Source organism: Scardinius erythrophthalmus (genome assembly GCF_964197995.2).
Source record: "Scardinius erythrophthalmus genome assembly, chromosome: 17".
NCBI classification, from domain to species: Eukaryota; Metazoa; Chordata; class Actinopteri; order Cypriniformes; family Leuciscidae; genus Scardinius; species Scardinius erythrophthalmus.
The window spans coordinates 33722236-33750183 of NC_138237.1; the positions used below are offsets into that span (position 1 = coordinate 33722236).

The window sequence follows — 27948 nt, forward strand, 5'->3', positions numbered from 1 at the left end:
TCCTTTGCAAGGAAGTGGAGCCTGATGTTGGTGTGGCTGTCTGCGATGTACTTAATGTGGAGGAAAACATGATTGTTGTATGGTTCTAGGTTGAACATGTGTGCCTCAAGTTCTTTAAATGCAGAGCCGCCATGGAGTTCCAGAACCTGTGTGGATAGCCTGGTTTTAAATTTGCTGTCCAATTCTGAGATGTGCCTTGTGAGTAAGTGCTGTTGAATACACCTCAGCTGTTTTGCAGATTTTTAGGACACTGTCTGATGGTCTGATAAGTCCACCTCGGGACTTCATGTTGATGAGGGTGTGTCCAAACTCCTCTTGGAAAGAGCTCTCTACACCGAGTCCTGATTAACAGGTAGGGCAGTGAATCTTCTTTGTAGCTGTTCTGACTACGAAGCCAGCTATGTATCCGACCACACCCTATTTAAACATGGACAGACTGGGAAGGCTTGCAGTGATATTTGTTTCCGTGTTCTCTTCTGCTTCAGGTTGCATGTCGCTTTGCCGAAATGTCAACATATCAGAAGGTGTTGCCTCCAGTACCACTGTGCTGTCCATTGGAGAGCAGTTGCCACTGGCTTTGATGGCATGTCTCACTACCATTCTTTTGAATGCTGACTTGAACTGCCTCGCTGTGGGATTGTTGTTGCATCCATTAGCTGAGCGAATGGCAGCGAAAAACAACTCAAGGTGGTCCTGGATAAGTTTGAAGGTCAGCAGATATTGTAACCGCGATGTCGGTGGTCTCACATACATGTCATATAATTGTTTAAAACTTTTTATCGCCACCAGGAAGCCAATGAAGGCAGTTTTCTTGATTGTTTCAACAAGGGGTCGTCCGTTAATGCCTGGCTCTTTCAATCCACTAATGTAATTGTAAGCTTCCATTAAGAAGGCAATGTTGGTGTTTTCATTAACAGGCCTCGGGGGACTTTTAAATCCCCTGGCGATGGGATTTCTGGAATTCATCAGATCAAAAAGGCGGTCGAATGTCTCCAGGAATTTACATGTTGACTCACAGCCAGAAAACTGGGGGAGCTACAGGTGTCGCTCGCAGAACCGGAGGGCATCTGCCACACTGGCGCTTAGGGTCTGTGCAGCAAGGTTTACATTCATTTTTTGACTTTGCCAATCTATATGAGCTGATCTCAGTTTGTTGCCTAGATGTAGCCCTTCGTCCTTTTGCAGTCGGTGTAAAGATTTGATGTTTTCCCATTTTATGCTCTTTCCACAGGGATCTACAATAATGTCACTGGACCCCAAGGTGTTGCGCACCAGCTTTAGCATATGACAGACATCTAAGATGGCATGGATCCTTCTGTGACTGTGCGATGGATCTGGGAAACTGGGGTTCAGGTTTGTGAAATGCAAGTCTGCTCCAAGGTTAGGGTATGGAAAAATGTGTTGATGGACCATCACACATCAGGGATACCACCCTCACTCCCACATCTGACAATTTATGGATGCATTGCCGCACCAGAGTGTTAAAAAACCATGTGTTAAAAAATATGCCACTGGAGCTTTCCAGTGATCATGGATGCAGACAACCATCAATGCAAGTACCTCTGTTGCCATTGGTATGCCTTAATTTGTTATTTTTGTGCCAATGTCTACATAACCAGTCATTCTTTTGCCATCCCATCCCATGTGCTTCATAATGGACATTTCATCCATCATTAGTGGACAGAGCGTCTTCTGTCCCTTGGCCTGTGCTGCTGATGATTTAGCTTGGAGAGAGGTTAGTACCTCTTCACTGAATCTCCAGTTCTGCTGTACCACCTTCTTATTGTTGATGGGTGAGGTAAACCCAAGTTGAAGGTCTCCCTGACATGCTTGTAGGCCTTAGCTGAATAGAATTGCAGTGTAAGTACAAATGACTTAAGGACTGGGTGGTATTTTGTGTTACAGAATGATATTCTGTAGGTTCGAAAAAAAAAAATTGTGCTTCTCCTGTTTTTTTGTTTTGTTTTTTATTGTACATTCTGGATTTCTTTTTGTGATATTTGATTGTTTTAATTGCTTTAATCAGCCTTCTGGCGAGGGTCTTTGGACTGGTAAAGCAGTAGCTGTGCTCATTTGTTGTGGGAGCCTGAAGAGGATTATCAGTTGTGGTGTCAGAGGTGTCCTCACTGCTGTCCAACACTGCCTGTGTGTCCCTTAATACAGGGGCCTCTTTGTTGGTCTGTTCCTAGAAAACGAGGTTTGTGTTCCTCTTATATTAGAATTTATATTGACAGTAAGCTTTCTCATCTATTTTACTAAGCAATTATCTGTCTACCTTTTGCAGATGTGGAGGGAAACTGAATATTGATGGTACAGCATCTGAGAAAAGCCTCACTGTCTGTCCTGTCCTATCAAAACACTCAGTGAAGTGATCGGAGCATAGGCGGGAGTAAACAGATGGCCTGAAGTTTTGCCTCCTGAGCTTTACAACCCATTCTCTCCTCCTGGCAGGATCTTTTGGAAATCTACAAAGTTGTACACAAACAGCCAAATAAAGTTTGTATTTAAGTACATGGTTTGACAGTTTTTGAACATCACTTGATTAGAGCTGTTAAACTTCAAATGGCAGATTTTACCAGTCAAATAAAACAATGAAAGATTTGTCACTGAAGAAAAAAATCTTGTATATGTGTAGGCTACTTAAAATATAGCTCTTTCTGATTGTGTTTTATAGATCAGTAGTTTGTTCAAATAAAGTGTTTGATTAGTTAGCAAGTCCATTTTCAGGAAATGCATAATACAAATTGTATGGGTCAATGTAAGTAACGGTAAACGGACTCTGCACAAAGCTCTTTTAAAGCTGTCAAATGGTATCGCTATTGGACACTTAATTGTGATTATTGCTGCTCTGATGTTTCTTATAGGCTACTGTTGACTGTTGCTTATTATTTTTTTTGAAGAAGCATTACTCTTGCCTCGGAGAAAACAACATGGGAATAGCGACAATTGTGCATATAAATTACTACTTATAGGGCTTGAATTACAACCCGTGGGCAGTTTTTCTACATTTCTACATTTTGTGAACGTCGTTTTACACTTGTATGCTGCACAGCGGGTCATCTTAAAAGTGCCGTCGGAGATACCAATCTCTGTATAACAGCCGTTGGAGCCTCTGCTGGTAGGGAATTGCAAGATGGCCGCTTGAACACTTCCGGTGGCTTCACTGCCTGCTGGCAGTTTAGAACGTCATGAGCTATCCAGTCATTATATAGATCAGTGGTATGAATACATTTTGTGAGAATGTCTAGCGTTATGGGTTGTCTGGTGTCAGGGCGGATGGGCTGGGATCGTAGAATCCCTTTGATCATGTTTGTGAATTATTTATCTCTGGGTCGGGAGCGCCGTAAATCAGTTTGTGGAAAAATTGGACGCCGCTCATGTAACCTTTGATGGTCCTGACTTGGAGGCCCTTAACGCTGTTCAGATAGAAGATAAATGAGGTGATTGAAAGGAGAGAAAAATTGGGAAACTGCATGTTATATAAGACGTGGAATGCTTTGAAACATCTCCATGCTGTCACGTAGGATTGGAGGGTTCTGGGGGAGACTGCTTGGAGGATGGTGTCGAGTGTTGCATCGAGAAGGGGTTTTAATGGGTGGGTTACGGGAATATCAGCTCTAATTCTGAATAGTGAGGTACTGGAGTTGGGAATTGGTTCGCCTCTGGAGCCATCCTGAATTTCTGCCAGGATCTGTGCTTGGACAGGGTTAAATGGGATGGGCATCGGTGTTGCTGTGAAGAGAGAGTATTGTGTATTGCAGAAGAGAGCTGAAAGGGACATAAGCCGGGGCTGCGATTGTTGGCAGTAAACCTGCATAGGCTCGCTAGGAGGTGCAGCTGGAGTGGCTGATGGCATGAATGGAGAGGATTGCAGCGGTGATGCTTTCAGTTGGCATGCAGTAATGCATTGGGCTACACGAATGGATCACTGAATCAGATAATCTAGTCCTATAGCGTCATGTTGGGTGTTCATGTTTTCATTGTTTTCAACAATAATACCTGTAGCGCTCATCTCACATATTATGAAGACGTTTGAGAGACAGGTCCTCTTTTACATCAAGGCTAGCATGTCAACTCAAATGGATCCACTGTAGTTTGCATATCAGCCCAACATGGGTGTAGATGATGCCATCATTTACATGCTACAGAGGATACATGCACACCTGGACATTCCTGATGCATCTGTGAGGTTCACATTCTTTGACTTCTCAAACACCTTCAATACAATCCAGCCTCGTCTGCTGTGTGAGAAGATGAGGAGAAGTATATCCTGCATACCACAGTATGTGCGTCTGCAGAATAGTGTCTCCAATACTATCCTAAGTAATACGGGGACTTCACAAGGAACCGTTCTGGCCCCGTTTCTGTTACCATCAATGTTTGGTTGTTGTCGGCCTAATTAAGGGAGGAGAGGAGGAGGAATACAGGAGAACAATGAAGGACTTTGTGGTCCGGAATGCAGAATCCCTGACAACTTTCAAGAGACAGCTGAAAACCCATCTCTTCCGTGAGCACTTAACCTCATAAAAAAAAAAATAGCTTATGCTACTCTGAACAATGCCTGAACTTCGTATTTTGAGCACTTCTTCTTCAACCTGGACTGGAAGAGCCACATGAGGGGCTTTCGCACTGGATAGTTCTAGGAAATAGCCACCAGGATGGTTCCCCAAGAACTAATGGTTCCCCTAAGAACATTTTCCTGGTTGAATTCGCACCTCCAGTAGGAACTCTGAAGTGACGTAAGCCGCGCTTGTTGTTGTGACTTTTATTTTGACGGCGCGGCGAACCTTTATTTCACGGTGCGGAGAATGCCAGAGCCTTAGAACACAGTGCTCGTGTTCATTAGTTTACGATCTGTCAAACAGTCCTGTCTAATACGTTATTAGATAAAACGGTTATAGAAAGACAGTATATGAAAAGGTATTAGCATATGCCATGTGGTTGATGTCCAGTGTTGCTACCTAAGCAGAAATACATAATAATGTATCTCTTGGTCCCCTCAAAAGTTGCGTTGGATTTTCTCCTCAGTGTAAAGGTTAAGAGGACCATCTATCAGTAATTATAATTATATAGGCTTTAATATGTGTGTTTACACAGCCTTTTTTTTTAAAATGGCGGGTGCTGGTGCGTGCGTTCGGCCAATCAGCGTACACTAACGTCACGGATAGTTCCTATAGTGCTGGTTTAGATACTCTGAAGTAGGAGCAAAATTAGTTTCTCCAAAAGGAGTTCCTGGAACTAAAATCGTCCACGAAACCACAAACAGAGTCCACAAACTTATTAAGAAGGCTGTAGGGACTGAATTCAACATGGCCCAGCTGGTGGCGGAGCAAAGAATGCACTCAAAGCTGAGATCGATAATGAACAATTCCTCACATCCACTCCACGCTCTTGGGGTGATTATCAGCAGCACCTTCATTCACAGACTGATCGCACCAAAGTAGCAGGAAGGCCTTTCTATCGGCGGCTATCAGATTGTTCAATGTGTTGTGATGATAACGAATCAACACTGGTACTGTAGGCTATCTATAGTTCATATAGTATCATCATTTGCACTTTTTTATCTTAGTACGTAGTACGAATAGCGCTTATTTCTTATTTCCTGTTAATTTGTATATATAATTTTTAAAAATGTTTATATTGTAGATCGTACAGATTCGGAACTTGTTTGTTAAGTGTGGTGCTGTGTTTTTGTGTGTTGAAGCTGCAGTGACAATGCAATTTCCTGTAAAGGATCAATAAAGAATTCACAATGTTTTGTGCGTATATACATCACAATTAAACTCAAAGTTTAAAGAATGATAACAATGACCAGATGACAAATCATTCCTTATAAGGCAACACTTTATAATAAATATACAGTAAAAAAGTATTTACAAAATAATTTGCAAACTGTTAGTTTATTGTTAATTAATAGTTTATAAGCTAGTTGATACATTAATAGACTATACAAACATTGGGCCTTATCATACAGTGCATAAAGTGTTACCCAATATAATTTATGTCCCTTTTTAGACACATGGTGGCAATATACTCCACATCAGAGATGCAGACAGTTGTGTTGGACCAATACATTCATTAAATAACAAGACCAGCAGGTATGAAATGATATGTGGCAGTTCCTATGACACTGAGATATACTCACGCCCAGGGAATATTTATCAGCCATCGGTAGAGACTCTCGCAACACAAGATTCAAAAAGTTTCCTTTCTTTCTTAACCAATATGTCCATTCCGCTGCAATATAGCAACACCAAAGTGAACTTCCCCAGCAGCGATGGCAATATGGTATCTGTTCTTCTTTTTATGTTATAAATATCTGTGCTTTTCATTAGCATTGCCTTAAATGGCTTCAGGAGATGCTGACAGGTTTGAACAAGATTCTGACTGAAATATATGGAGAACGTGAGACAAATGCTGGAGTAAAGTGGGAGCAAGGAATTCAGGATGGTTCGGGGAAAAAAAGTCTCTGTTCCAGTATTTCTAAGCTGTAAAAAAGTTATATGATCAATACATTATTACAACCATATGTGTTTGTGTCGCTTTAACTCATCAAAATAAGTTAAGCAATTTTCAACTTTAGTTATAAGATTCAACTCATTTTTTTAAAAGTCAGTTTAATGTAATTTGAGTTTAAATGACTTAAACATCCAAGTTGATTGTATTTACAAATATAAGGCAGTACTTTTTTTTTTTACAGTGTGGAGCTCATAAATTATTCTGTGCACTACAAAGATAAGTAGATAGATAGATAGATAGATAGATAGATAGATAGATAGATAGATAGATAGATAGATAGATAGATAGATAGATAGATAGATAGATAGATAGATAGATAGATAGATAGATAGATAGATAGATAGATAGATAGATAGATAGATAGATAGATAGATATGTGAACTGAACTATGAAATCCTCACATCGCAGTGACATCATCGCTCTTGACCATCCAACCAATCACGTTCTTATCCTGTCGCATACAAAGCGTGCGTACCGCGTTCACAGCCCGCTCCGGAATCCCGCGACACCATTGGCCGAAAGACATGCCAATCACAGGATTATCCGCTTCATGGTAGGTTGGTACAGACGCGTTTAGAAACGCCCAAGCAGGAGTCCGCAATTACCGCGTTTTGTTTTATCATCACCCTACAGACGAACATTATGACGTCGTCATGAGAAGCGCTCGGGTATTCCGTGGAATCCCTTGATAGACAGATCGCTTCAAATATTTTAAGATTTTTTTTTTTCTCCAGCAGAGGCTTTGTTGAAGAGATGCACTTGTGATTTTTGTCAGACTGCATCCGTTTCCGACTACAGCTATGTAGTTTCCACTTCTATGCCTTTTATTATTAGTTAAAGTTGCGGTTAAGTTGCATCTGCATTGCATTCCTCTCTTGTCCTGGACTGAGGAACTGGAGTAAGAATGGGATTGCCTGCGTTAGAGTTCAGCGACTGCTATTTGGACAGCCCGCAATTCCGAGAGAGGCTGAAGTCTCATGAAATGGAATTAGAGAAGACCAATAAGTTCATCAAGGAGCTGATCAAGGATGGGAAAGCTTTAATTCAAGCCCTGAAAAGTAAGATGTGTTTGCTTTGCTTATGAATGTTGGGGGCATGCACTTTGTTTATTAATCTGTAACAGATTGCTTATTACACAAGACAAGGAAACAATTTTCGATGAATATGAGTAAGTGATTGTTTTATGTCAAGACATAGTAGAGAGCTTAACATTTGTAAAACTACCTTTAAGTGTGTTTCTTTTGAATAATCATAAATTATTATCACATCCAGTTGCCCCAAAAAGTCACACTTAAAAATGTCTGAATGTCATTTAGCCTACATTAAACAAAATAGCAAACTAAAGAAAAAATTCCCAGGTCTATTTTTTTGTTGTTGCAATTATTTTAATTACAATTAAGTCATTTCCCTTCAGGTTTACACGGGTGTTCTTGCAGAATACTAGCAGAATTCATTAACTTTGAACAGGTTCAACTAACATTTCAGAAGTGCATCACACAGTCGCAGTGACCCACAGATACACACATCCGCCTGAAATTTCCACTCCACTCCCCATTACCTTTCAAAACAAACACACCAGTCTGACCTAGCAGAACAAGCGCTTACTAGAACTTACATCCAGTCCTAGCAGAATTAATTCCAAACCGGCTCTCTGTGTTGACCCAAGAGACATGTCTTAAGAAGTAAGGTGTTGAATACAATACCGAGGCGTGTCACAGCTCCCAAGTTTGACAGCTTCAAATTCCTCAGGGTTTGTCATATAAAGTCGTATAGCTGGAAAAGCCTCCTCTTTGATGTGGTTTCTAATATTGGAATCACCAGTTTTAATGACATTTGTCAGGACAAGTCCTGAATAATCCCTGAAAATTAAGATGTTTGCTTGTTAAGTTTCTCTTGCTTCTCTATTACACTTTTTGTTGTTATACAGAATGTATGAATGACAAAATGTACGAGATTTCCACCTAACATAAAATAATTACAACTAGTCACTGTGTTGATTTCACACGAGACCAACCCCTCCAGTGCTCTTTATCCATTGCTGATGTTTTGCTCCACTCAATTGCTTATGTGATGTGTGACCTGTCATGAGAGAGACATGCTTCATAACACACTAACTTGTTATTTTGTGTCAACATAGAGCTTCTTCCCACAGTCTGAGGCCTGAAATCATGTTTAATACCCCCGCGAACAATAATTACAGGTCTTGTACTCCACACAGACGTATTTTTGATATCCTAATTGACATTAAAAGACAGAGAATGAGTTGAGGTATAGGTTCAAAGGTTATAAGCAAATGTTCTCAGCAACTCATGTTTTGGCAACACCCAAATTATGGCACGAGGAAGGACTGTTTTATAGGGGAAGCATGTCATTTTTTTGACATGTATGGTGTAGGGTAACAGTAATTGCTAAGGTATTGTTATTTGTCTAGCTATTGTTTTTCCACTAGGATATTTTGGTCTTTATGGGTCAGATCCTATCTTCAATATAAGGATATGGGATTTAAATACAATTGCGAACCAAGTCTCTCTTTTTTAAACATAAAGTTAATGTGTATATACCAATATCACTGCAGTCACATTACTTCTGAATGATTCTGGCTTGTAAAGTTGTGAATTGGAGTTTAATCACTATTGTTTGGTTGCTATGTTCAAAGGATAGACAATTCACACTTTTTGTAACTTTGTTACTCATTATTTCACAATGCCTGAATTCCCTATCGGACTACCCTTCCTTTTTTTTTTTTTTTTTTTTTTTTTTTTTTACTTATGTAAACTTTGCTTTGACTTTTCTCCTCCTGTCCTGAGGGCTGATCACCTCTGAACCTGTCGAACCGTGCGAATGGCTGCTCTATGTCACTCTCTCAGTTGGGCTTGATCTATGAGCCCAGATCTGCAGTACGGTTTGAGCTGTGACTGATTCACAGACATCAGGAAACCATGACCTTCAATGGGCCTGTGCATTGCTGCAACACACTTTTTAGCATGAAAATGCAGCCTTTTCCTGGAATCATGTTTTATGTTTTTTGTTGTTTTTTTGGAGTGACTAACATAATGCTGTGGTTCATGGATTGTTGGAAAGTCAGGGTGCAAATTTACTGAGGGGTCTGACCCCCCTAAATAATGTTTGAAGGAGTTATAAAAAAAAACAAAACAAAAAAAAAACAATCAACAATCAACAATTTTTTCCCTTAAAACTCATCTTTGATAATCAAAATGACATATTTAAACGTTTTTTTTCTTTACTGTAAAAATAAAATAATTTCTTCATGCCTTAAAGGGATAGTTTGCCTAAAAATGAAAACTCTGATTACATTAATTACATGAATGAACATTAATTACACATTCTCATGTCGTTCCAAACCCGTAAGACTTTATACATCTTCGGAACACAAATGAAGATATTTTGAATGAAATCGGAGAGATTTCTGCCTTTCCACTTGACAGCTATACGCAACTACCACTTTGACGCTTTATAAAGAAATCGTAAAACTAATCCATATAAATTGAGTGATTTAGTCTAATTTTTCTGAAGAGACTCGATCGATCACTTCATATGATGATCAGATTTAATTTAGGCTTTTATTCACATATAAAAAATCATTAACTGGAAGCTCAAGCATGTTCTCTTGACATGTGAGAACCAATGAGCTTCATTCTCGTGTTACGCAGCACGTTTGACCTTCTGCAAGAGGTTTGCTCTCGTGGTTCAGGTTCGGTTGAGCTTCTGTTTATGTTAGTTGATCAATTTTTATATGTGAATAAAATTAATATGTGGAAATTAGTCCCCGCCTCCACTTAATCACACCACAGACTCCCTGATTCACTCGATGAGCTGTAGTAAATGCCACACAATGGCAAGTGGAAATATTGGTTTAATTTAGCCATATATGTTTGAACCAGAAACTGATTCCGAAGAAGCGAATTGTACAGGCAGGTCCGGCTCTACGGTGCTAAGCACCCTCAAACGAAAGCAAGAGCACACTCAGTTGTTCATGTAATAATATCATATTGACAAAACACATTTTAATTCACATATAAACTCCAGTGGGTATTTGTGTTTGTGCTCTGGAGAAATGTTACTAAACACATTCATACTTTTTTACAGTCGCAAAGTTCAAAATCAAATGTTGTACCCACTCAGACAGTGTGCAATTTCGGACACACCGAATGCTTTGATAGCATTAGCATAGCAATTGCTGAAAGAATACGGCATTGTAGAACATTTAACATATCTGAAATCCTAGCCCAGTTTCAGTTAAATTTAGGTTTGTCTAAATTAAAAGAAACAAGTTTTTAAAACTCAAAACAACAAAACAATTCAGATTACTTAAAATGTGTCAGTTTTGTGAACTCAAAAGAAGAGGAAAGTTCTAAATACTCATAAAAGTTCATTTGATTGAACTAATTTGTTTAATTTAAGTTAACTCGACTCAAACCAATTCATTATTTTGAGCATTAGGGTTTATAGTAATTGATATGATTAGCCTTTGGCTTGACTACGTTATCAAACAGCTAATAATGTGTTACTCAAACCATGTTCCCGTTCGCCATCTCAGAGTCAGAGAGCTGCCTTCTTAAAAGTCAGCATCTTTAGAAATAATGATAGGAAAAGCTCCGGCCCGCAAGTTGACGGGATTGGTTACAAATTTGTCACGGTTGGGGAGAGGGGCGTTTTTGAGACTGCCTATGGTATACTGCAGTTTTAATGAGAAAATACTGCACATGTCTTAAAGCATATAACAACATTAAAAACTTGATTTTCACCACAGGGGGCCTTTAGAAAGTTGAGTTCACACACTGCAGAGTGTTTCACAGGTTACGAACGGAAAGAGAACATGCTCCCAATGGATGAGGCTGTTTTCACACTGCACAGCTGTGAATGGGGAAAAGATACATTCGGTAGTGCTAAGTGAGGGCACATCCACACATTAATGCATGAGAGGAGAACAAAGAAACAGCGTGTGTGTTTTGCTTGGTTTGTGCTGTGTGAGGAGAGGGCTGGAGGGGAAATTAGGGCAGCCTCCGCTTGATAATTATTGTCGCTCTATAATCTCAGCCCTCTGTGTCTGGAGGCAACCTACTGTAGCTGGCGTAGCTTCAGTCTGTCGCGTTGAGCATGAGTAAAGCAGGATTATCGTTTGTAGGATTATCACATATCCTCTTTAATAAAGAAACTCTGATATACTGTGAGATTGTAATTGCATGAGGTGTGCTCTTAAACCCAGGATTACTATCAATCAATAAATCAAGTGTCTTTGATGGAGGCTCTCTATTACTATTGTAAGTGATGGTGTTGCCTCCAGATGTATTAAAAATGTATGGTTGGCATGTTTCCTCTCTTAAATTAATTTGTCCTCTGGTGTAACGAGGAGGCAGTGTCGTGAGGATCCATATGCAGCTTTATTAAAACAGAATGCAAGTTTAACAGGCAGGGTTCAATCACGGGCTTCAAACACAATGTAGACAAGGCAGAATCAAAGTCAGAGTTCAGGCTGGAAATCAGGGCAGGCGGCAAACACACAGAATAATCAAATGACAAGGCAGATGGGATCAGAATAGGCAGGCGGCAAAGTATCAGAGTCCAGTAAACAGTCCAGGTCATACACGGGAAATCACACACGGGATAAACGCTCAGAAATGTTTGCATGGCAAGACAAGACTTCGCAATGAGGAAGCTGAGAGAACAGTTTAAATAGAGGAGAGTCAATGGGAAACACCTGTGAGTGAAATCAGCCACAGGTACGGGGCATATGGGAAATGAAGTCCATAGAGTCAGTACTCAGGTGATGCTGACCTCTGGTGGTGAGCGGAGGGAGCCACAGAGGCTGAATTCGTGACAGAGCCCCTCCCCTGTGAGCGGCTCCTGACGCGAGGAGGCAAACGACGCCGGGGTCTTCCTCGAGGTCTTGGGGCAGGTTTGTCCGGGTGGTCTCTATGGAAATCAGTAGTGAGTGAAGGGTCGAGAACATCAGCAGCATTGATCCAGGACCTCTCCTCCGGACCATATCCCTCCCAGTCCACGAGGTATTGGAGGAACCTGCCCCGACGACGAGAGTCCAGGATTTCGTGGACCCGGTAAGCCTCCTGGCCGTCGATGATGATGGGAGGAGCTCTCTGGTCACCAGCCTCATCTAGGACCTCCTCTCCACTCGGACCACCAGCGGGCTTGAGCAAGGAGACATGAAAAGTGGGTGAGATACGGTAATGGTTCGGTAAGGCTAATCTAAATGAAACTGGAGTGATTTGTCTAATGATTTTGAAAGGACCCACGTACCTGGGACTGAGCTTCTTGCAGGGTAACCGGAGCCGTATGTCACGGGTGGACAACCAAACCCTTTGCCCTGGTTGGTAGTTGGGATTGGTTCGCCGATGACGATTGGCCTGTTCTCTGGTGCGACGAATGGCTCTTTGTAGGTGGACATGAGCACTGTTCCACGTTTCCTCACTACGTTGAAACCATGTGTTAATTGCAGGTAAATCCGAAGGTTCCCCAGACCACGGAAACAATGGAGGTTGGTAACCAAGAATGCATTGGAAGGGGGTGAGACCTGTAGATGGCTTGCGGAGTGAGTTTTGAGCATATTCGGCCCATAGCAAATAGCGACTCCAGTCGGACTGATTCTTCTGGCAGTATGAGCGAAGGAAGCGGGTGAGTTCCTGGTTTAATCTTTCCACTTGACCGTTGGCTTCAGGATGGTATCCGGAGGTTAGGCTGACATTAATGTTCAGTAGCTGACAGAAAGCGGACCAGACTCGGGAGGTGAACTGCGGACCCCGATCGGAGACGACATCCTCCGGTAGACCATAGAATCTGAACACATTATTGCAGAGAACTTCAGCTGTTTCTAGGGCAGTGGGGAGTTTGGAAAGAGCTATCAGTCTGCAAGCTTTGGAGAAGCGATCAATTACCGTGAGGATGGTAGTGTGGCCCAGAGAGAGTGGTAAATCAGTCACGAAGTCAATGGCGATGTGTGACCATGGTCTTTGTGGGATGGGTAATGGATGAAGGAGGCCAGCCGGTAATTGACGCGGAGATTTGGAGGTATTGCAGACGGTGCAATTCTGAACGAACGTGATGGTGTCCGATCGTATAGAAGACCACCAGAACTTATTGTTGAGGAGTTGCATTGTAGCCGTTATACCTGGATGACCGGAACTTGGGTTATTGTGTACCATTTGCATAACTCTTTGTCTTAGGGCCCGTGGAACGTACGTGAGGTTTGGTGGGGTCTCGGCCGGTGGTGGCTCGGTGACCTGGGCTTCTGCGATTTCGGTTAGTATGTCCCACTGAACAGGTGCGAGAATGATAGTGGATGGGATGATGGGTTCTTGATCTGGCGAGAGGAGATCCGACTCATGAAGTCGAGAGAGAGCATCCGCCTTGGTATTTTGAGAGCCTGGACGATAAGTAACTTTGAAATCGAACCTGGTGAAAAAGAGTGACCATCTAGCTTGTCGGTGATTGAGTCGTTTGGCTGATTTCAGATACTCAAGATTACGGTGATCAGTGAGAACAGTGAACGGATGTTTAGCCCCCTCCAGCCAGTGACGCCACTCCTCGAATGCTGCCTTCATTGCGAGAAGTTCGCGGTTGCCAACGTCATAATTCTGTTCAGTGGAGTTCAGTTTACGGGAGAAGAATGCACAGGGGAAAAGTTTGGGAGGTTCACCCTGGCGTTGTGAAAGTACTGCCCCAATGCCTGTGCTGGAAGCATCTACTTCCACTACGAATTCACGTTCGGGGTCGGGATGGTGCAGGATGGGAGCGGTTGTGAATTTCTCCTTTAATGAATGGAACGCTGCTATAGCTGCTGAAGACCAGGTTAGACGTTGAATGCCCTTCTTGATCATGGATGTCATAGGGGCCGCGATACTGCTGAAGTTACGGATGAACCGCCGATAGAAATTGGCAAATCCTAAGAAGCGTTGTAGTTCCTTGAGAGTGGTAGGTTGGGGCCAGTGAACTACCGCCTGTACCTTCTTCTCGTCCATGGCAACCCCTCCAGAGCTGATCACATACCCGAGGAAGGAGATGGTTTCTTGGTGGAACTCACACTTCTCTGCCTTGGCGTACAGTTGATATTGAATGAGACGTTTCAGGACTGCTCTGACGTGTTTAACATGCTCTTCGTAAGTTTCGGAGTAAATCAGGATGTCATCTATGTAAACAATTACCCCTTGGTTCAGCATGTCTCTGAAAACATCATTGATGAAAGCCTGGAACACGGAAGGACTGTTGGACAGGCCGAAGGGCATAACCAGATATTCGTAGTGCCCCGTCGTGGTGGAGAATGCAGTCTTCCACTCGTCCCCTTCACGAATGCGAATGAGATTATAGGCACATCGAAGGTCCAGTTTGGTGAAATATCTTGCTTGTCTGAGTTGTTCAAGTGCAGCCGGGACGAGTGGTAGAGGATAACGGAACTTGATTGTGATGTCGTTGAGAGAACGATAGTCGATACAGGGACGAAGACCTCCATCCTTCTTCTTGACAAAGAAGAAGCCTGCTGATGCGGGTGACGAGGAGGGACGGATGAAACCTTTGGCGAGTTCCTCCTGAATGTAGGATTTCATAGCTTCTGCTTCGGGTTGTGACAGTGGAAAGACTCTGCCCTTGGGAGGTTGAGATCCGGGGAGGAGGTCTATGGCACAATCACTGGCTCGGTGAGGAGGTAAGTGTGAAGCTTTTTCCCTGCTGAACGCTTCGGTTAGATCCTGATAGACACTAGGCAGTGAATCTGTTAAAGAAGTCTCGCTTCGTTTCTTGACCGGCATGTTGTGAAGACAGTTGTGAAGGCAGAACTCTGACCATTGAGTGATTTGTTTCTCAGTCCATGAGATAGAAGGGTTGTGCAGCTCCAGCCAAGGAAGACCGAGGATGATGGGATTTTGTGGTGATTGAAAGACAAACAGACGGATGGTTTCAGTGTGAAGGACTCCGGTGCTCAACTGCAGATCTTTGGTGGTGAACTTGATACAACCGGAGCCCAGAGGTCGGCCATCTAGCGCTGCGACTGCCAAGTGAGAGTCATAGGGAACAAGGGGAATATCATTATTATTGGCGAAAGACATATCGATGAAATTTCCTGCGGCCCCCGAGTCAATCAAAGCTACTGTTTCAATGATTCTCCCATTTATCTCCAGAGTGACTGCAATCTCTAAGCTGGAAGTGGATTTGGGAATTGCACTCACCACTGTGGGATTGCGAGGTGGACGAGTAGGACAGGTTGCTCTTAGATGTCCCGGTAATCCACAGTACAAACATAAGCTCTGTCGAATGCGTCTCTCTCTCTCCTCCTCGCTGATGCGTGTGACGCCAATCTGCATGGGTTCTACATCTGAATTAATTGTTGAATGTGTCATGGAAGAAGTGGACAGACGGTTGGTGCGACGAGATCGGAGGAGATTGTCGATCTTGATGGACAGCTCGATGAATTGTTCCAGAGATTTTCCCTCGTCGCGGCAGGCAAGTTCAGACTGTAACTCCATAGATAAGCCTTTACGGTAGTGTAACTTGAGAGGATCATCTGGCCACCCCGTCTGCGCTGCGAGAGTGCGAAATGATAGAGCATAATCCGCCGCCGAACCCCTTCCTTGCCGGAGAGATAGCAATTGCTCACCTGCTTCCTTTCCTCCCACGGAATGCTCAAACACCTCCTTGAAGCGTTGAATGAAAGCTCTAAATGAGGGGAAGGTTGTTCTATCCTCACGCCATACTGCAGTAGCCCAATCCAACGCTCTCCCCGTGAGAAGCGAACACACAAAAGCGATGCGATTCTCATCTGCAGGGTACAACATGGGTTGTTGATTGACAAACATGGAACATTGAAGTAAAAATCCCTTACATTTGTCTGGAGATCCATCGAATTTTTCTGGGAAGGCGAGGCGAGGGCTGGTGGTATTGGGGGTAGCCTGCGCCTGAGGTGGAGTGGGGGGTGGAGCAGGATCGCTGGGTGCTTGGAGACGAAGTGTTTGCAATGCCTTTACCAGTTCCTCAGTAAGCGAGGTTAATCGGTTGAGTTGCTCCTGGTGTGTGGCCAGGACTGATGCTTGAGCCTTGACCTCGGTGGTGAAGTGGTAGAATGCTGCTGGATCGAGTTCTGGCGAAGTCTTCTGTAACGAGGAGGCAGTGTCGTGAGGATCCATATGCAGCTTTATTAAAACAGAATGCAAGTTTAACAGGCAGGGTTCAATCACGGGCTTCAAACACAATGTAGACAAGGCAGAATCAAAGTCAGAGTTCAGGCTGGAAATCAGGGCAGGCGGCAAACACACAGAATAATCAAATGACAAGGCAGATGGGATCAGAATAGGCAGGCGGCAAAGTATCAGAGTCCAGTAAACAGTCCAGGTCATACACGGGAAATCACACACGGGATAAACGCTCAGAAATGTTTGCATGGCAAGACAAGACTTCGCAATGAGGAAGCTGAGAGAACAGTTTAAATAGAGGAGAGTCAATGGGAAACACCTGTGAGTGAAATCAGCCACAGGTACGGGGCATATGGGAAATGAAGTCCATAGAGTCAGTACTCAGGTGATGCTGACCTCTGGTGGTGAGCGGAGGGAGCCACAGAGGCTGAATTCGTGACATCTGGCTGGTAATTGGAATACATAGCCAGTTACCTTAAAGTATTATTACTGGAGAAATACTGTATATTATGAAATATAAGTTTGTACTATTGCTCATATAAGGTTATATCCCTAAACATAAGTTTTAACCTTTTTTTGTTTGTTACTCGTCATCCTGTGCCGTCCATCTATATTTGATATTTTTCACATTTTCATTCACATTTTCTTTAGAAAAGATATATCGGATCCAAATAAGTTATAGGCTGATAATAGATGGTTGATATTGGATTTACATGCTCATTTCTATATTTTTACATTTAGATTACAATTGCTGTCATCTAACACCCACATAAAGTTAATCTAAAAACACCTGCAATGTAAATGCTCTTTTAAATATAATCTCTTGCTCATGTCAAAATGAAAATACATTTATATTTTTTATTTAAATTTTTCGGTCCCACTTTATATTAAGTGGCGTTAAGTACTATTTACTTACATCAAAAAATAAGAACAATGTACTTATTGTGTTCATGTTGTATTGAAAAACACTTTTGCTGCTATTGAGGTGATGTGATGTGGGTAAGGTTAGGGACAGGTGAGGTTTAAGGGTGAGTTAAGGTGTAAGGGAAGGGTCAACTGTGTAATTACAAATGTAATTACATAAATTAATTACAGCTGTAATTACATGCAGAAATTTTTAAAATGTAAGTACAATGTAAAAACTTGTAGTTACACAATAAGTACATTGTATCAAATTATTAATGTCAATGTAAGTACATAGTACTTAAAGGGATAGTTCACTTTGAAATTAAATTTTGGTATGTTTTAGCTTACCTCAAGGGCATCCAAGATGTAGGTGTCATTTTTTACGCAGTAGTTTCAATTTTGATATTTTTAGGTCAAACCGTTCTTGTCTGTCAGTCATATAATGCAGGTCTATGGTCACTGTCTCAGAGCATGCACAGAGTCCAAATTAAAACAATTCCCCATCGTAAGTACACACTGATGGCCTAAGACACGAAACGAGCGGTTTGTGTGAGAAAACGAACAGTATTTATATCGTTTTTAGCTCTTATACACAGCCACGTCCAAGTGATCTGAGGGCGCTCGCGCATCCTGGTGTGTGATGTGTGCGCAGACTGGTGCATAGATATATATACACTAGATGTCGCCTTGTCTACGGCAGTTCATTGGAACAAATGTCTTTAATGCGACATCTAGTGTATATATATCTATGCACCAGTCTGCGCACACGTCACACACCAGGATGCGCGAGCGCCCTCAGATCACTTGGACGTGGCTGTGTATAAGAGCTAAGAACGATATAAATACTGGTCGTTTTCTCACACAAACCGCTCGTTTCGTGTCTTAGGCCATCAATGTGTACTTACAATAGGGAATTGTTTAATTTGGACGATGGGGAATTGTTTTAATTTGGACTCTGTGCATGCTCTTTGAGACAGTGACCATAGACCTGCATTATATGACTGACAGACAAGAACGGTTTGACCTAAAAATATCAAAATTGAAACTACTGCGGAAACAAAGACACCTACATCTTGGATGCCCTTGAGGTAAGCTAAAACATACCAAAATTTAATTTTAAAAGTGAACTATCCCTTTAAAGCCACTTAATATAAAGTGGGACCAATTTTTCATACTGTTCATTATAATGTTGGGATTCCTAAATTCACTTATAGTTAGGCCTATTTTAAATGAATTATTTTAGTTTTTAGTGTTTTATTTTTAGAAAAACATAGTATTGAATTTTAATATTGTCCATTCATTGTTTATTGGCCACAGCATGAAAATAATTATTGTCTTGTCCTATTGGCCAGAATTTTAACATTCGGTGCATCCTCAGAAAATATATTTTTTTTTACTTCAAGTGTTATAAGCTTGTGTTGGTCTTTAGGTTTATAATAAAAAGTTTGAGGTTAAAGGGAAAAAAAGCGAGGGGAATCATTATGACCTTGTTGGGTTCATTTTAGACCATCACGCAGTGGAAAAGGGTATAGAGCACCACAGTTTTCAACATCCTCTTTCCAGGCAGGAAAAATAAACCATTCAAGACTCTTTAAGAATGTTCCAGGTTTTAAATGTGTGTGTGTTTTTTTTATATATACTGTATGCTGTTGCTAAAGCTTAACTTGTATTGAAGCGGCAGCATTCCTGAATGTTTAGGCCTGCTTCTTGGATGCAGAATTTAGCCTATAATCATTTTATTTTCTGTAGAGTAAAAAAAATAAAACTGCTGCTCACAGCTTCTTTGAAGTGTCAAGAGGCATACCATTTGTGGAGAAGGGGCAATATATTGACTCATGGCTACTTGTTTGTGGTTTTAGGCCGTCTGCTCTGGGATATGCTGTGAAGTACAAGGCCTTTAGGTAATGGGCTGTGATTCAGGAACGCTCCACACTTTTGATGCATTGGTCTTTGCGCACACATTCTCACTGGCTAAGACTTCCTGTTTAGTTCAGTGCTCCACAATTGAGTGGCCACTTTGACCAAAACATCCTTCATGAATTCATAGCATGTGTCACAATCTCTCCATGCTACAAATTGAGCAACCAATCTTGTCATCTCTGTCAGCCTCAACTGGGTCAAGTTTTGATTTTTACATTTTCATTTTTCTGGCTAACAAAATGAAATAGTTCACACAAACATAAAACAAAATCTTTTGTTATTTACTCACTCTCTTGTTGTTCCAGGCAGAAACCCAACCTGACTTTCTTTGTTCTGTCAAACACAAAAGGAGATATTTGGCAGAATGTTTAAGCTGTTAAAGGGATAGTTCACCCTGAAATCAACATTAAGTCATCATTTACTCACCCTGGTGTTGTTGTAATGCAGTATGCCACGGCGCTAATAGAGTCTCACAAATGTACAGTCGAGCGCAAAAGACCAAGGTCAGGATTTCTGTTAAATAGTACATTCGATTTTGGTTTGTTTTTCCACTAAACCCTATCATATTAACTACCATACAGAACACTTGAAATATTGGGATAAAAAAAAAAAAAAAAAAGCTTGATGCTGCTCGCTATTCGCTGCTATTATATGGACGAGTACAAGCGGGAGATTTTTTAAATATTCTCCTTTTGTGATCTGAAAAAGAAAGAAGGGCATACGGCATCAGAACAACACCAGGGTGTTTCTTAGAGGTTGAATTCATATCAAAATCTGCCAAACTTCCAATACTACTTCAGTCTACTTCATAAATTGTATGAAAATTGTGGAAATAATGGTTCAGATCACCCAAACCACATATGGAAATGGAGGCGCCCTTATATGGGCAGTAATGGAGTCTGGTTGTCACCTTGTGAAAAAGTTTGGTACTGCGCCCAAACAAAATCTTACTGAAAGCTCATTTTTTGAGATATCAACCTAAAATTTGAAACACATCTTGTTCAGATATTTGGCTTTGATTTTTCTTTTTTTTTAAGTTTTAGAGTCCAACATGTTTTAAAAATATATATTTTATATAAATATGAATAATTAAATGTTTTGCATTGTACATTTTCATAAGCTCAAACTTATATAACTTTTTCTCGGTTTCACTTTCTTAATTTATGTCTTAACCAAATGTCTTCTTTAAAACAAAACCAATCTTAAGTCTATATTCCAAATCATTCCTGAATTAAAACCATTTAAGTTTGGAATGTGCATTTTCATTTTCATCACTTAAGGGGTTAAACCTTTGACAAAATCACACCAGAACATTTAAATCTGAGTTGATTACAAATATTCAAATTTATAGTTTGCATATAAACACTAATGTCTACGGTAGCGGTTAGGCTACCTTTTGAAAATAACTTAGCGCTTCAAATAACGATTGTATTGATCACGTTGTTACGCCACTAAGTCACTGAATCATTCGTTCAAGAGATTCGTTCAAAAATGCTGATTCATTCAGTAATGAAACAAGTGAAGTATTTATGAGTGTCACTGAATCATTCCTCCAATCCATTTTTTAAAAGTAATTCTAAATAATTTAACCTTTTTAAATAAACTGCAGCAAATAATATTTTGTCAGAACCTTTAGTAAATTACTTGTTATTTAGTTGTCTGTTCAGAATCATGGGAGTATCGTGCAGCAAACTCTATTTTAAAAAAAATATTCTCAGTTTATCCAGAATTGTGCAGCTCTAACACATCTTATAACTCTGTTTATGCTCTTCATTATAACTTTTAATAAAGAGCAGCTTGGACATTCTTCAAAATTGATTCATTAAAGAAAGAATGCAATACAGGTTTATAACAATATGAGAGTGGGTAAAGAATGACAGAATTTTTTTTTTTTAACTAATCCTGTAATGTCGAAACAGAACCACCTCAAAGGTAAACGATGCAGGAGCTCTAGATTTCTTGTCACGAACCTGACCTGTGGACTTGGATGAACTTTTGCTTGAACATGACCTGTGTTGACTCAGGCTTCGGCAGGTTTCATTGGTGAGCTTTGCCAGGGCTTTTTAATTAGAGAGCCACAGCAGTCAGGGGTTGAGGAACCATGTGTGGTTTGGAAGCCAGCTCAGCCTGTGTGAGATTTTGTGTGCGTGTGCCACATCTTAAGTTCTGTTACACATTAAATTGATCTTATTTTAACGTTCTCCTGGTGTACCATAAAAGTTAATGAGTGGAGGGCAGAGAGAGGACACAGGAGATGTTTTCTTGGATCGCTTCATGACTGTGTCCTCATTGCTTTCCAGCTGGTTGTGAAATGCATTTAGGTACTGTACCTGCACAGGAAATTATTCCAGCAGTTCAGTGAGTTTAAAGGAATAAAAGAGCCAAAAGAAACTTTTGAAGCCTTTATATTGGATATTCCTTTAAGAAACCTTTAAAAAACAAAAAACATTCTCATATTCTACTATAGGGAACTGTAATACTGCTAATACAATAGTAATACTAAAACTTGAATTAGAACATGGATAGTCCCGGTCCTTGATTCTGAACTTTGTGATATGGACCTAAGGGTCTGGAATAAATGATTAATTTATAATAATAAAAAATAATAAGCACTGTGAAGCCACAGTTTACAGTGAATTTAGTTGTGGGGCTTCTTGGGGCTTATTGCTTTATTAATCATATTTTTATTTTTTTAAATCAACACAAAAAAATAAATAATATATATATAAGGCAGTTTTTACATCAACTTTTCAAATTATGTTTCCAAATTATGTTAAAGTCCCCCTGTGGTGTAAAATCAAGCTTTTAATGTTGTTTATATGTCTATGTGGTGTTTTTAATGTGCTTTAAGACAAACCATTGTTTGGCAAATTCATAAGTCAACACCATTGCTGAGTATTTTCTTCTTAAAACTGCAGTGAACCAAAGTCTCAGAAACACGGTTTAAAATCGCTGGCGTTTCTTACGTCACAAACGACCTTGTAACCAATCAGGTCAACGTGTGATTGTCAGCGAGTGGATCTCTGATCTGGTGTGAGTGAGTGGAGGCGGGGCTCATTTGCATATTCGTAGAACCGCGTATATTAAATGAGCTAAAGGTGTAGAGTTACATTCAAGCAATTTTAAGGCATGAAGAAATTGTTTTTTTCAAGGAAATAACGTTTAAATATGTAATGTTGATGATCAAAGATGAGTTTTAAGGGATACGATTATTGACTACAGGGGGACTTTAAAATACATTAAACAATGAAGACAACAGGTTCAGAATATAATGTAATATATTGTGCATAAAATAATCAAAATGATCAAAAAAAATTCTAACCGATTAACAAGCTTTGGACATTGAATGCCTTTCTTGAGGTAAATGTGATGTTGCGTTACTGTTTACAAGCTGCTCTATTGATGTCTTTCCACGGTTGAAACAGTGATTGAGCATTTTAGAGTTGTACTGCTTTTTTCTCTTTTATCTTCTGAAGTTCATTCATGTTTATTGTTTATGCTATAACTATAGGTTCACTTTGTGCTCCGTGCTGCCACTTGATCAGAGTCAAAAACAGCGATCTGTCACACCTAATTAAGGAGCGCCAAAACCACATTTATTGTTTGAATTTCGTTATTAAATTGACAGAATTTGAAAGATCAAACTTCGTTTCATATCAAAAGTAGCAAAGCACAAAGCTTATTGTGATTATTGGATGGTGTAAGCATTGGATGGTGACATGTTTACCTGTTGTAGCTTGGGGTATGTTTACACGTCAACGATGTACTAAAACTAAAAAAAAATTGCGTTCAGACGACAACGGAGTGAGTTTTGAACACATAATATGCATGACGTCACCGTTTTCTCAAATTTGCGAGGTTGTAGTTTACATGGAGACGAAAAAACGGTATCGTTTTCAAAAACTTGCACTTTGAAATCAGTTTTCAAAAAACGGACATTAACACAGTCAAAATGTGCCATAGAGCGGTGCAGGGATGACGGCAGAACCAGGAAGTTAATTCGACGCTCTATCCTTTTATAATGTGTTTTATAATGTGTTTTTTTCTATTTGCAAGTTAAGTTAGCATAACTTGACAATACTTAGTTTTGTTCTACAACGTAAACTGCACACACTCAGACCCCAAACGTTCTTATCTAGTTACTTATTAGAAACATACGTTTTAAAAAATAAACATATCTTCTTCAAAGTTCGTGTTTTTGGTATGGGTGTGTGTACTTTATGTTGTAGAACAAAACTTCAAAGTATCATCAAGTTATGTTTACCACAGCACAGACCCTAATTTAGTCATAAATTGAAAACCCCCATTATAAAACATTATAAAAATCTCGAAGGAACCAGCGGCGAATTACTTTTCCGGGTTCTGACGCCATCTCTGCACAACTCTATAGGAGAAGCGCAATTAAACGTTTGACTCGGCTTTCACAGACAAACAAATGTCACGTCATCCAAGATATTCATGTCTTTCTTTCTTCATTCGAAAAGAAATTAAGGTTTTTGAGGAAAACATGCCAGGATTTGTCAACGGTTATCAACGTCCAAATCAAAATTCAAAAGTCCAAATTCAACCCGAAGGTCCAAATTGCAGTTTCAATGCAGCTTCAAAGGCTCTACATGATCCCAGCCGAGGAATAAGAGAAACAGAAAAGAGAAAAGAATTTTCTTTTCCCAAAAAAAAGAACATTTATATACTTTTTAACCACACATTACGTAATCACGCTGAAATGTTACGCGTGACGTAGGCGGAATTACCGACCTAGTGTTTACAAAGCGAACGTGCAAAGACTAAGTCAAACGCCTTTTACAAAAAAATAAAAGAATTAATAAAAGGTAAAACCACGATGTTGGACGATTTAGAAATTCAAGGAGAAAATGAGATTGAGTTTTTCGCCTTACCCTACATTTTTGTATTGAATTGTAGCATTAACCGCGTGACCTTTCCAACGTGATTATGTAATGCATGAAGTCATGGATGTGCAAGACGAGCATTGGTTAAAAGGTATATAAATGTTTATTTTTTTTTAGAAAATGACCCTTATTCCTCGGCTGGGATCGTGTAGAGCATTGAAACTGCAATTTGGACCTTCAACCCGTTGGTTCTCATTGAAGTCCAATATATGGAAAAAAATCCTGCAATGTTTTCCTCAAAAATCTTAAATTCTTTTCGATTGAAGAAACAAAGTCATGAATCTCTTGGATGATGTGGGGGTGAATAAATGATCAGGAAAATTAAATTTTGAAATAATCCTTAAATAAAAAATGGGATAAAACACATTTGCTGATACAGACACAATATTTTAGCTGTCTTTGAGCTCTTTTATTGTGACTCGTATTTCACAGGACTCATACTTGACGTGCTATGGTAAAGAGTTTTGAGGTCATAACATAGTATTTTTCAAAGAAAGTGTGAAAATAAGTCTTTATTTGATAATCTGCCCCGTAATCATAATTTGTTTTGAAAAGGAATAAAAGTTGTTTCCGTTTTGCTGCCTCTAGTGTTCATCTGTGTTCATCAGTGAAAACTGCAGTGAATTGTATAGGTACGTCTTTGGAGTTCTGCAAACGTGTTGGCTTGCTTTTCCAATGGGCCTGGGTTGAGGAGAAGAGTGTTGAAAATAAGCTTACCTCAATGAACAGTTTACCAACAAAATGGAAATTCAAACCCAAGTTTTGGCCTCAAGCGGTACATAATTCCATTCCATGAACTCTGACTTGTCTGACGATGAGTAACGTTTCGGTTACTCACGTAACCTCTGTTCTCTCTAGAAGAGGGAACGAGTATTGCGTAGTTGCTTACGCTACGGGAAAGCCTTTCTTTCTCGAGATACTGAAGCCAAAAATTATCCTTAATTTTTATAATCTTGTCAACGCAGTGCGGCAGCCTGCAGACCTAGGGCAAGCTTACTAGCGTGCCCATTGGCTGCCCTGCGGCAACTGCAGCAGCCTACCGCTGAGCCCTTGGCGTGACGTCACGACCAATGAGCGCGCTTGGCGCGCTTAATGCGTCACAGCCCGCGAAAGGGGTGTGGCTTAGCGTATATAAACAGGGCTCGGAGGCTGCTTCTCTGGTTTCTGTCGCATGAAGCAAAATGAGCTCGTGGTGCGAGCACGGCGGGCTACGCAATACTCGTTCCCTCTTCTAGAGAGAACAGAGGTTACGTGAGTAACCGAAACGTTCTCTTACGAGAGGTTCTCTCGTATTGCGTAGTTGCTTACGCTACGGGAACGCCCTTGTCAACGCCGTGCGCGCCCAGCATCCACTGAATGAGTCCCAGGGAGAGCCCGGGGAACGTGATAGCAGAGAGCCAGGCGGCCCGAAGGGGGCTAGCGCCGTACATAAGCACACACTAGGGGGTTAGGAGCGGCACGGCCGGTCCGAACTGACAATTCCCTGCATAGTGCAGCTCAACCAGTAGAGCTAAATCACACAACGTAGCCCGCGCACAGATAGTGGGCTGGCATACGCGAGACTTAGACTGATAACACTTTCGCCTGCAAGGCGGGAACATCCAGGTTGTAAAACCTAACAAATGTGGAGGGGGAGGCCCAGCCTGCCGCTGCACAAATGTCATGAATGGGAATCCCGCTGGACCATGCCCACGACGAGGCCATGCCTCTGGTGGAATGAGCTCGAATGCCCAATGGGCACTGCAGGTCTTTAGACGCATAAGCAGCAGCAATAGCGTCCACTATCCATCTGGACAGGCTGTGTTTCGAGGCGGCGAGACCCTTGGTGCGCCCACCAAACGAAACAAAGAGCTGTTCCGAGCGCCTGAAAGCGGCGGACCGTGAAATGTAGTTTCTCAACGCCCTGACCGGGCAGAGGAGATTACTATCGGCCTCGCTGCCGTGCGTTGGCAGGGCTGAGAGGGAAATGACCTGTGCTCTGAAGGGAGTGCCCAAAATTTCTGGAACGTACCCATGCCTCGGTCTGAGAATGACTTTGGAGTCATTAGGTCCGAACTCGAGGCACGCGGCGTTAACAGATAACGCGTGAAGGTCTCCCACTCGTTTGACTGAAGACAGTGCTATCAGAAAAACGGTTTTGAGCGTGAGGTATTTCATATCCACAGTTTCCAAGGGTTCGAAGGGATGCGCTCTCAGGGCCTCCAAGACCAGAGAAAGATCCCACATAGGAACCGAGGGGGTCGCGGGGGGTTCATCCTCCTGGCTCCCCTAAGGAAGCGGATGACGAACTCGTTCCTTCCTAATGCGCGGCCCCGCTCTGAAACAGAGAGCGCTGAAATGGCCGCAACATAGACTTTGAGCGTGGAGGGGGACCTGCCCGCGTCCAGTAGCTCTTGAAGGAAACACAGTATTCGCGATACCCCACATGTCTGTGGATCGAGCCCCTTAGCAGTGCACCATCTGTTAAACACTGACCATTTCGACATGTAGAGCCGCCTCGTAGAGGGGGCTCTAGATTGTATGATCGTGTTCATGACCCCGTCTGGCAGATCAGCGTGTAATCGTTGAGGCTCCACGCATGCAGAGACCAGCGCTCTGGATGGGGATGCCATATCGAGCCGCGGGCTTGAGAGAGAAGGTCTCTCTTCACCGGTATCGGCCAGGGGGCTGAGTCTGCCAGCTGCATTAGATCCGGGAACCAAGCTTGGTTCTCCCAGCATGGGGCTATGAGGAGCACTGAGTGGCGCGCTTCCCTGATTCTCTCGATGACCTGAGGCAGCAGAGAGACCGGGGGAAAAGCGTACAACGGGCCGCTGGGCCAGGTCTGGGCCAGCGCGTCCTCGTTCTTAGAAGAACTCTGGGCAATGAGCGTTGTCTTTTGACGCAAAAAGGTCGACTTTCGCTTTGCCGAAACGGCGCCACAGTGACTGGACTGTTTGGGGGTGTAGAGACCACTCCCCAGGGGGAACGTTGTCCCTGGACAGTCTGTCGGGGCCCTCGTTCAGGTGGCCAGGCACATGCGCGGCTCTCAGCGAGCGCAGAGAGTGCTGAGCCCACACGAGGAGGCGTTCCGCCAGGGTGCAGAGCATCTTTGATCTGACACCGCCCTGGCGATTCACATAGGCCACTACCGATGTATTGTCCGTGCGGACTAGAACATGGTGACCGTGGAGGAATGGGAGGAAGTGTTTGAGCGCTTTCTCGACCGCGAGCATCTCTAGACAGTTTATGTGTAGGAGATATTCCTGGTCTGACCAGCGGCCATAGACCGTTCTGCCTCGAAGAGCGCTCACCAACCTAAGTTGGAAGCGTCTGTCGAGACAACTTTCCGGTGTGAAATCACTCCCATAGTCACTCCTGTGAGATACCATTCGGCTGCCAGCCAGGGCTGCAGGGCTGAAATGCAGCCCTGATTCACTCTGACTCGCAAGCCGCCGGCCGCCCAGGCTCGGTGGGGCACGCGCGCTTTCAGCCAGCGTTGAAGCGGGCGCATGCGCAGTAGGCCCAGCTGGAGCGCTGCTGCAGCTGAGGCCATATGCCCC

At 41.9% G+C, this 27948-nt stretch overlaps 1 protein-coding gene and 1 long non-coding RNA gene across 7 annotated transcripts in view; both read left to right on the forward strand.

Moving 5' to 3' along the window:
- Positions 1 to 2510, forward strand: LOC308705540. Its single transcript, XR_014031932.1, has 5 exons — positions 1 to 352; positions 486 to 709; positions 918 to 1101; positions 1232 to 2197; positions 2285 to 2510. It is a non-coding gene; the product is annotated as an uncharacterized lncRNA (long non-coding RNA).
- Positions 2511 to 7056: 4546 nt separating this feature from the next.
- The window catches only part of LOC308705921 (rho GTPase-activating protein 26-like), a 126998-nt gene continuing 106106 nt past the window's right edge, over positions 7057 to 27948 (forward strand). For all 6 annotated transcript variants that reach the window (XM_081391226.1, XM_081391228.1, XM_081391230.1 and 3 more), the window contains exon 1: positions 7057 to 7577. In XM_081391226.1, the coding sequence (XP_081247352.1) occupies positions 7424 to 7577 (154 nt within the window). In that variant the 5' untranslated portion in view covers positions 7057 to 7423. The remainder of the gene's footprint in view (positions 7578 to 27948) is intronic.